This window comes from Ailuropoda melanoleuca, chromosome 14 (genome assembly GCF_002007445.2).
Source record: "Ailuropoda melanoleuca isolate Jingjing chromosome 14, ASM200744v2, whole genome shotgun sequence".
Lineage (NCBI taxonomy): Eukaryota > Metazoa > Chordata > Mammalia > Carnivora > Ursidae > Ailuropoda > Ailuropoda melanoleuca.
The window spans coordinates 60,193,517-60,204,234 of record NC_048231.1 but is presented as its reverse complement, the minus strand read 5'-3'; the positions used below and the strand labels follow the sequence as shown (position 1 = coordinate 60,204,234).

General features: G+C 40.6%; 1 protein-coding gene across 8 annotated transcripts in view; it reads left to right on the top strand.

Annotated features, from left to right (window-relative positions):
• The first annotated feature begins 3,883 nt into the window (after window positions 1-3,883).
• TMEM241 (transmembrane protein 241) overlaps window positions 3,884-10,718 on the top strand; it is a 104,854-nt gene continuing 98,019 nt past the window's right edge. For 3 of the 8 annotated variants that reach the window (XR_004620071.1, XM_034641981.1, XM_034641978.1), the window contains exons 1-2: window positions 3,885-4,040; window positions 7,978-8,024. Coding sequence is in view for 6 of the 8 variants with exons in the window: in XM_034641981.1 (XP_034497872.1) it covers window positions 3,969-4,040; window positions 7,978-8,024 (119 nt within the window). In the remaining 2 variants the exon portion in view is untranslated. Of the gene's footprint in view, window positions 4,041-7,977; window positions 8,025-10,718 lie in introns of all 8 variants that reach the window. The other 5 variants (XM_034641982.1, XM_034641980.1, XM_034641984.1 and 2 more) reach the window with 4 other exon arrangements.

Genomic DNA, 10,718 nt, shown 5'->3' with positions numbered 1-10,718 from the left:
ACTGACACATTCTTTAAATGTGTTAATACTTTGAGGGTGCCTGGGTGGCTCATCCGGTTAAGCCTCTGCCTTTGGCTTGGGTCATGATCCCAGGGTCCTGGGATTGAGTCCCACATCAGGCTCCCTGCTCAGTGGGGACTCTGCTTCTCCCTCTGCTGCTCCCCCTACTTGTGCTCCTTCTCTCTCCTAAATAAACAGAATCTTAAAAAAAAAAATACTTTGAAACTAATTTCAAGTCTCAGAAATTTATTTTATCTCTATAAGGTGACTTTGACTATTCCAACTCTTATCTCATTTCTCTTATTTCCAAGATTTTATTTTTGAGTTTTTGTGCTTGATGTTGGTAGTACCAAGTAGGGGTAGTGGTGGAATGGGAGGTAAGGCATCTCAATGAAGTTCAAAGAGCTGAAATAACTTCTGATTTTTCACCTGGTTGATTGGGTAGATGGTAGTGTCTGAAGATCTGGTTTGGACGGAAGATAATGTTAATTTTGGATAATGTTTAGTTGCCTATGAAAATAGCAGCTATCAAAATGTACAAATACGCATTTATTTGCCTATTTTCTTTTTACTCTCTGAGAGCAGGGACCATTTTTATTTTGTTCACTGTTGTAATCAATGCCTAGTATGGTGCCTCATGAATATGTGAATGAATGAACTGAAAGGATGCAGTTGAAAATGAACAATGGCAGCCTGCAGTTTACGAGAAAAAGTAAGGGCCAAAATTAAAAATCTGAGAGTCACTCTCATAGCTACCATTTAGTGAATGCTTACTATGTGTTGAAAACACTTCAAGCAGATTAGCTCATTTGGTTCTTTTTTTTTTTTTAGATTTATTTACTTATTTGAGGGGGGGTGAGAGAGAGTGTGCACAAGTGGGGGGAGGGGAAGAGGGAGTGTGAGAGAGAGAGAGAGAGAGAAACTGAGAGAGAGACTCTCCTGCAGACTCCCCACTGAACACGGAGACCAACACAGGGCTCAATCTCAGGATCCTGAGATCACGACCTGGCTGAAATCAAGAGTCAGACGCTTGGGGCACCTGGGTGGCACAGCGGTTAAGCGTCTGCCTTCGGCTCAGGGCGTGATCCCGGCATTATGGGATCGAGCCCCACATCAGGCTCCTCCACTGTGAGCCTGCTTCTTCCTCTCCCACTCCCCCTGCTTCTGTTCCCTCTCTCGCTGGCTGTCTCTATCTTCTGTCGAATAAATAAATAAAAAATCTTTAAAAAAAAAAAAAAGAGTCAGACGCTTAACCCATGAGCCACCCAGGTGTCCCATAGCTCATTTTGTTCTTAAAACAATTCTGAGGGATATTGTTATCCCCATTTTATAGATAGGAAAACTGACACTTGGGTGGAGTCAATGTCACATAATGAATTATGTAGTTTATATTAGCTATGGAAAGGAACGAAAAAGGGGGTAGCTTTTAGGAGGAATGTAAGGAGTTAGGGGACAAGAGATTTTGATGAAGTTGAGTGAAGAAATTCAGTGGGAGAAATGCCCTAATGGAACTGAAGAGTGAAGAGGTAGTTGGTTCAATAGCAAGAGTTGGTGAAGATGTGGAGAACCCTCCTATGTGGCCGTCTTTCACCATTAAGTATTGATGCTAGCTGTGGGGTTTTCACAGATGCTTTCTGTGAAAAAATTACCTTCTATTCCTCGTTTTGTTAAATGATTTTAATCATGGAGAGGTGTTGAATTTTGTCAAATGGCTTATCTGTTTCTATTGAGATGATCATGTGGGTTCTGTTCTTTATTTTATCGATATGGTGTATTACATGAATTGATTTTTGCATGTTAAACCAATCTTGCATTCCTGGGAAAAATCGTACTTGGCCTTGGTGTGTACTCCTTTCACATGTTGCTGAATTCCTTTCCCTAGTGTTTTGTTGAGGATTTTTGCATTTGTATTCATAAGAAGTATTGATGTTTGTTTTTGTTTTTATTTAGTTATTTTTTTTAGAGAGGGAGAGAGAAAGAGAGAGAGGTCAGGGGCAAGGGCAGAGAGACTCCTAAACAGGCTCCACGCCCAGCGCTGAGCCTAACTCAGGGCTCAACCCCATAATCCTGAGATCATGACCTGACTCGAAATCAAGAGTCAGTCGCTCAACCAGCTGAGCCACCCAGGTGCCCTGCTTGTCTGCTTTTAAAGTGGGATTTAGGGTGTTTCCAAAAGTATGCTGCTACTTCTGCCATCTTTTGAGAATTCTCCATGTGTGCTATCAAAAAAATTCATTATTAAAAAGATTTGTTGGGGGGAACCCCCAAAGGCATTATTTTATCTGTGCTCCCCTCTTTTTTTTTAATTCAACATTTATTGAGCACTTAGGGATCCATTATCAAAAAACAAATCAGTAACTATGACCCTTGGGTCTCAAAGATCTCAATTAACAATACAAGTAGTTAAATCTTTTTGTGTGTTTAAGTCTAACTCAATCTCATAAGCACCAGATTGTTTGACACTGTAAGACCTGATAATTTTATTTTCATTCAGTCTGAGTTTGTTTTGTGAAACAGAATAATACAGCTGGAAAAATCAATGGTTTTGGCACGATCTATCAGCACTTTCGCTGCAATGTCAGCTTCTGTTTGCATGGTTCTTTCCCGTTCTGGTTGTTCCTGCTTGTTAAGCAATTCTGTCAAAAAAATAAGTTAAGTAATAACTAGGAAATAACAGAGCCCGAACCTGTTCATGTACTAAAAGTGCTCAGAGAATATCAAATACCAGCTATTGATTTCAAAGAAATTCTTTTAGGCAAAACTTTTCTTTGTAAGGACTATTTAGCTCTGAAGTAGGTTTCCTAAAATAATGGCAAGGGAAATTACTTTTTAGTTTATTTATCTTTTATGTAGAGACAATACATCTAGTGTTTGCTTGGACAATATTGTTTGATAAACAATTTTACACAGGGAATACAAATTTTAAAAAGTGAAGTTTTCCTAGGATGCAGGGTGTTTCCAAAATCTGTGTTTCTGCACGTGGGGAACACTTGCACCTCTACTTCCTGACAAAGTCCATCAGCATGTGTTCAGGTGTGTTAACGCCTATTTGCCAGAAGCCTAACTAGGTAAAATTTCCACCCTATATACTAGGAATAGGGGCAGTGCTTAAAAACTCTACTTTGGGGAGGATTTATTTTATGTAAATTTCAGCACACTGGAATATCTTCTCTTTATAAAGAAAACAACTTTACTCATTCTAGCTCTTCAGTGTTCCTTCTTTTAAAATAATAGTTTTCGGGGCGCCTGGGTGGCACAGCGGTTAAGCGTCTGCCTTCAGCTCAGGGCGTGATCCTGGCGTTCCGGGATCGAGCCCCACATCAGGCTCCTCTGCTATGAGCCTGCTTCTTCCTCTCCCACTCCCCCTGCTTGTGTTCCCTCTCTCGCTGGCTGTCTCTATCTCTGTCCAATAAAAAAAAAAAAAAAAAAAAAAATCTTAAAAAAAAAAAAAAAAAAAGATAAAATAATAGTTTTCATTAACTTTTTGGTGTCATCTGCAAAAGTAATACAGACTCAATGTAGAATATGGGGAAAATTCAGTAAAGCATCAACATTTTGGTCCCATCGTTTAGAGACAGCGATGAACATTTTTCTTTAAACGGTAATTGGGTGTTGTGAAATGTTTTGTAAACTGCAATTTTTCCTCGTCTACCATTTTCGACTTTTTTACAACGACTACTGTCCGTCCTTTCTCCACAGGCAGTCGCAGCCCCTATCGGGCGAACTTACCCCCGCCCTCCGCCACCTGGACCTCCTCCGGCAACCAGAGGCCGCCTCACCCAGAGTGCAGCTCCACGGCGAGCGCGCGCCCCGGCCCTTTAAGAGGCAGGCGCCGGGGGGGCTGTCCCCGCGCCGATTGGCGGATCTTGGAGCCACGTGGCTGTCCTGGCAGCAGAGGGGGCGGTCCGGCTCCCCGAGGCTGTTGCGGAACTCCCCCGGGGTCTCCGGGAAGAGGCGCGGGCTGACCGATGTGCGTGAGGAGGTGCCTGGTGGGCCTCACTTTTTGTACCTGCTACCTGGCTTCTTACCTCACGAACAAGGTGAGGGGGACGGGCGCGGGGTGGCAATGATTGCACGTGGGCGGTCTGGGTCCCCAAATCGTACGTGGAAGAGATGCAGCCTCCAGCTGTTTGATTTCTCGTGATGCTGGTGGAGAGGAAGCGGACTGTGTATGGAATCCTTATTTAGAAATAGGATTCGTTGGACTGTACTGGCCCTGTTTCCCGCACTGTAAAGCATCCCTTTACATCTCCTGGGACACCGAATTTTTTGATTGGCAAATTCTCAGGAACTTAATTTTGGGTTTTGAGTACTACTTTTAAGGGAAAGAAAGCAATTGGCTCTTGTTCTCTCGGGGAAGGAAGAGTAGAAGAAATCTGACAAATCCTGACTTCTTTCCTAAGACACACCCCTGCCCCAGAAAACCACAAGGTTCATGAAGCTAATTTTAAACAGAAGAGATCAACCTATTTACATCTCCATCTTTCCCTCACACCACTGATTCCCAAGCCTTTTTTAAAATATGTCTTCATCCCAGACACTTCCAGTATATTCAAGAGTTTTGTGTGGAATTGTTTTTGAAAATAAAACGTAAAGTTAATTTTATGTAAAGGAATGTCGTGAAACCCTTTTAATGAAAAGGCAGAAAAGCAGTGATACCATGTTTTTATCTTGTTAGGAGGGGGAAGCTGGCCTTGGATTTGGTACCAGGCAGGGAAATGTTAGACCCCTGTAAGCTAGAGTGGGGCATCCCCTCCTGTTCTGGGCATTGGGCTGGAAACCAAGACAAAGTGGTAATACCAGGCCCAGGACCATCTTGTCCCACTGTGGGGTCTCCCCTGCCCCCCCTCAAAGGCCCCAAACCCCTCTTGCTCTCTGGAAAAAAACTATTAACAAATAGCATTTCCTTATACCTTCTCTCTTAAAGTGAGTGGCTGTCTTCAGTATACTCAGAGGACGCGCCAGAACCCTCCTTACCCCTGTCCAGGTGATTTGTAGTCTTGGTGAAGACCCATAAGTAGTACCTTCCTGGAGGCAGTGATGGGTTTGCATCCTGTCTCCACTTAACTTGGTCTTTGGGGCTTTAATTTGTCTCAACCTAAGGTTTTTAACTTTAAGATGGGATTAGCAAGTCCTCTTCAAAGAGTTGTTCTGAGGATTAATCAAAATGTTTTTAGGTGTTTGGACAAGTGCCCAACATCATGGTAAATAAGGTAAGTGGTAATTACTCTAGAAGAAACAGAAGGAAGGAAAGGCAATCTTTTGCTTATGGTATGACACAATAATTATTAGCTTTTAACAGACTTGTCTCTTCCTCATTGGACAAGTAGCTAAACTAAAAGATTTATTTTAGCACCTTTTCCGGAATATGTGATTTTGCGAATTCCTGGCCTTTTCCTTTAACTATTCTAATTTGTCTAGTTAACCCTGATGAATATATTGGTAATGTTTCACTTAAAAAGAGAATGACCTTCTTTTTATCTCTCTATAATCATCAGAAGGGGAAGAGTGACAAGTCTTTCATGAAAATCCACGAGCAGTGGCATTGGTTAAGAAACAAGCAAAGTATCCAAGCAAAATAGTCCAGCAGCCAGATAGCATTTAGTTCACAGAAATTTATACTCCCTCTGGATGCACATTTGCATCTGTGTCATTATTTTTGTATTTATTGGGGTACCTCACCATTTTATAATCAATGTAATAAAGATAGTACCTTCCATGTGCATCATGCCTTAAGGTACTAGATAAAAAGAAACCACAAATTGTCATGTCTCTAGGAATATCTAATCTGAGTAATAGGAATCGTAGATTCCCGAGGACCCTCAGAATTTAAACAAGAAATCCTTTTCCATTTTCCACGATGGTTTGTAGTGCTTTGGTTCAGGGCTCTTGGAAGTATCAGAGTAGATGGAAAGCAGAGGGATAACAGCAGAAGGCAGAGAGATTGGGGGGGGGGGTGAGGAGGTTGTATAAAGGGGAAAGAAGAAGTAGAGTCAAAGAGTAGCAGAAAGCAGATGTGAGGCCCAGGTAGGGGTGGGAGAGGTAGTCCTTCACAATGGGACTCTGGTTGGGACTTTGTAACTCTTAGATTATGCCCTTGTTTCAACCAGGACAGTCATGCTTCTTTCTGGCCTCCATAGCAGGTTGGCTTGGACCAAGTCAGGGCCAAATGAGAAAGGACCATGCAAAGCCGGGCAGGCTGCCCCCCCCCCCCCCAGCATATAGCCTCTGTCAAATGAATTTGCTTTTCAGTTAGTGAAGATTGTTTTGAGTTTACAGGACAGGATCTTCTCTTCCAGTTTTTAGAAAACTCTATGCTAGTTTTTTTTAATTTTCCTATTTCTCAGTGTAGTTTCCTCCTCAAACTATTTCCCTTTGTGTTTGTAAAAAAAAAAATCCATTAAAAAAAATCTTGTCTATTTTAGTCTTTATCACTTCTGGTGTTAAAAGAATGGTTGATTTTAGCTTGAGCAGCAAGTGTTGACCTAGTCTGAGTGGCATGTTTTTCCAGCCTGTAGGAGGTTCTGGCAGTAACTAGGCTTAAGGCCCAGGCAGCCACTGGTCCTTCTTCCCCTTGCAGCTATTAAGCCTTCAGCCTGGAGACAAAGTCCATGTATCTTCTCCTTTCAAAGGCTCCCACATAGCTCCATCTTTTTCCTAGAGAAGCTCTCACCGCTGTTCCACCAAATAGCATTTTGCTCTGAGCAACTCTCTTGAGTGACATGAAGAATTGCTGAAAGAATAAATATTAGGACTTCGATTCCATTTGTCAGAGATTTCTTTTCTTCCTCTTCTTTAGCCAGGTGAGGTAAGAGCTTCAGCATTTTTCTGTCTACCCCCCAGTATCTATGACAAAGCTCGGCACACAATAAACTAAATAAACATTTACTATCTTCCTGAAGGTTGTTAAGGGTAATGTAGCACATAGCCCAGACAGTCACTTTATCCTTTCTCTATCTCTGTTTTAGAATGAAAATATCAGGGAAGAGTGGGGAAGGGCATATGGAATTATGTGAACAATTCGATTTCAGAGAAGAAGAAGGTCCATCTCCAGTGAATATAGATCAGAGCACAGCAGTTAGTTGTATTTGTGACATTTAGGAGCTCATACGAGGAGGCCTATGTGTAGGTTAATCCATGGGAACAAATAAGTATGTAAATTTGCCCAATACCAGTCCACTCTGTTTTCTAGATCACGTGAAGAATAAGTAGAGTCCTTGCCTACAGGCTTTAACGACTTTTAAACTTTACAAAAATTCTCAGTGTTCAATAGTAGGAAAAATAGGAAAAGACACCCAGAAAGACAAAACACAGTCCCCTCATTGAAGTGTTGCAAAAGACATACTAGAAATACAGGTTGCCCTTAGTCGGGTTGGTTTTACAAAATCCTTAAAATGGTAAAGCACAGGAAAAATTATGATGCCTAAGCAGAATTAGTTAAAAAAAAATCTTTAGACTGCAAAAGCCAAATTCCCCCAAAAGGAAGAAAAATGAAGGAAATAAAGACTAAGGTGCAGTTCTTGTTTGAAGAGAAACAAAGAAGGGGGTTGGATTGTTAGGTAAATTGGATGTGGATACCCTGAGAAAAGAGACTGTGTCCTCTATTCTCCAGTTGCTGCAGATGCAACATGGCACCTCTGGGGTCTGGAAGGAGGCTGAGTGGTTGGGCGTCCACAGCATCAGACCCAGCTGCTGTGCATCCCAATTTGCTGAGGATCCCAGGTCCATTCCCCAACTGAGGTGGTCAGGCTCCTGACAATCCTGGGGAAAAACAGACCCACTCTTTTTAGTATGACTTGGAAGGTCTTTTTTTTTTTTTTAAATTTTTGTCCAATGTGTGACATTTTGGGGGAAGGATAAAAACCTTTTTGAAACTTGAGTGTATTTCTGTTTCTTCAATAGGGATTTCTTTGATTATACAATCAGTTTTTTCTTGATAATTTGAAAATGTCCATTAATCTGGTATTTGTTTTTCAGTATGTCCTGTCTGTCTTGAAATTTACCTACCCTACATTATTCCAAGGGTGAGTATCTTTTACGTTCTTTATACACATTTGTGGGACATGTCCAACCAGCATCATTAGCTGTTCTTTAAAATATTTTTAGGGGTGCCTGGGTGGCTCAGTAGGTTAAGTGTCTGACTCTTGATTTCTGCTCAGATCATGATCTCGGGATCATGAGATCGAGCCCCACTTGGGGCTCCGCGCTCAACAGGGAGCTGCTTAAGATTCTTTCTCTCCCTCTCCCCCTCCCCCTGCTTGCTCATGCTCTCTCTCTCTCAAATAAAGAAATATGTCTTTAAAAAAATAAAATATTTTTAATGACTATATAGATTTTTTAATGAAATAGACATACTTTAATTTATTTAGCCATTCTATTATGGGCATTTAAACTGTCCCATTTTGGGGGCATAAAAACAACAATGTTATCAGACATTTTTTATATTCAAATCTGTCAGATTTCTAGCTATTTCTTTGGGATAGATTCCTATATAAGAAATTTGGGTTAAAGAATATGAACTTCTTCAATATTCCTCCTGAATATTAAATTCTTTCCCAGAAATGTGTTACCAATTTACATCGTCTGTGAAAGTTTCTATAATATTGTATTCAAACCAAGACTGTTTTTTTCCCCTCTCTCTGATGCTATCATGAGCCCCAAATGGTATCACATTGTTTTGTCTTACCATTTTTCAAGAAGCTGGACCGTTTTCTTATTTGTATTACCCACTTGTATTGCTTTGTGCCTTTCCCCTTTTATTTTTACTGGGGTTTTAGTGTTTTTCTTAATTTAATGACTTCTTCTTATTTTAAGAATGCCAACCACTTGCCCATAATGTTTATTAGAAAGTTCTTTTTTGGCAGTTTGTCCTTTGCGTTTTCATTTTGTTCATACTTGTTTTGATTATTCAAATCTATTTTTAAGTGACATCAGAGAGAATTTATTGCTAAAACGTAAGAAGGAAGCAAAGAGAGAACTACAGGTAAATCTAGCATGTGGTCTTATGATTGAAGAATACCATTCTTGGAAAAAAGGTAGAAGGAAAAAGGGGTGCGGAGCTAGGGCAATAGTGGAGATATTGTAGAAGCAGCATGGAGTGGTGTGGCACTCACGCTTCCCTTCCTCACCTCATCCCCACTCAAGCTTTTTAATTAATTAATTAATTAAGATGTATTCATTTGAGAGAGAGTGAGAGAAAGCATGACCGTGGAAGAGAGGAAGAGAGAGAGAAGGAGAGAGAAACTCAAGCCAACTCTGTGCTGAGGGCATAGCCTGACGTGGGGTTCGATCTCACGACCCCAGGATCGCCTGAGCTGAAACCAAGAGTTGGATGCTCAACTGACTGCGCCACTTAGGCGCCCCTCCACTCACGCTTTTTTAAAAAAATTGTTTTAGGGTGCCTGGATGGCTCCGTCGGTTGAGTGTCTACCTTCGGCCCAGGTCATGATCTCGGGGTCCTGGGATTGAGCCCTGTATCAGGTTCCCTGCTCAGTAGGGAGCCTGCTTCTCCCTCTCCCTCTGCCCCTCCCCCTGCTTATGCTTGCTCTCTCTTTCTGTTTCTTTCCCATATAAATAAATAAAATCTTAAAAAAAATTGTTTTATTTTTATAATGGACAAATATTGATGATTGCGATTGGTGCCATTGCTTTAATGTTTGTTCTTCTCCATCACAAGCTCATGTAGATATTTACCTATATTTCATTAAAGCTTTATTAAATTTTTAATCATTGTCCATTTATTTAAATGTGTGGTGTAATGTGAGGAAATTATCTCTCCCCTAGTTTCACTTATACTAGCCCTATCTTTTTAAAAAAAGGTTTATTTCTTTATTTATTTGAGAGAGAGAGAGAAAGAGCATGAGTGGGAGGGGCAGAGGGCGAGGGAGAGAGAATCTGAAGCAGACTTGTGCAGGGCTCGATCTCAGCCCGATGCAGGGCTCGAATTCACAACTGCAAGATCAGGAGTCACATGCTCCACTGAGTGAGCCAGCCAGGCGCCCCATATACTAGCCCTATATTTTATATTATATTGTATAATTCTTCCTTTTGCCTTTGGGTTGTTAATATCATATATCAAATATCATATTTTTCTAGAGTCTATTTTTTAGTATTTGTCAATTTTTATGAAAAGGGGCTAGTGCTAAATTGTTTTAATTATTATAGCATTTAAATATATCCTAGAGCAGGACATCCCTCATTCTTTTAAAAAAAATATATATATACAAATGCAAACAAAAAGCAGGGGTCATGATCTTTGCCAGACAAGGTTCAGGACAAAAAGCACTAAACATGTGAAGAAGGGTGTGTTATGATGCGAAAGCATGCAGTTCAAAATGAAAAGACAAGTTATAAATGTCATGAAAAGACATGTTGGAGTGTGCCGTTCAAAACAAAAATAAAATAGTGATGAATATCTACCAGCCAAGCAATGGGGCAGGAGTATCAGGAATACATAGAAACATACAAGTGATAGGAAATAAATTTGCCACTATTTTTCCGTGACAGTTCAATTGGACAACCAAAAAAACTAGTGTCCGTGTGTGTATGTGTTTATGTATATATATAAGCTAAATAATACAATTAATAGGTAAATATCAAACGCTGCATCTTTAAAATAGAGACTATACCCTCTCCTCAAATGCCCAGGGAATATTCTCTATGAATAAAACAAGCAATAATTTGCCCAAAGTAACAATTATACAATCTTAGTGCCCTAA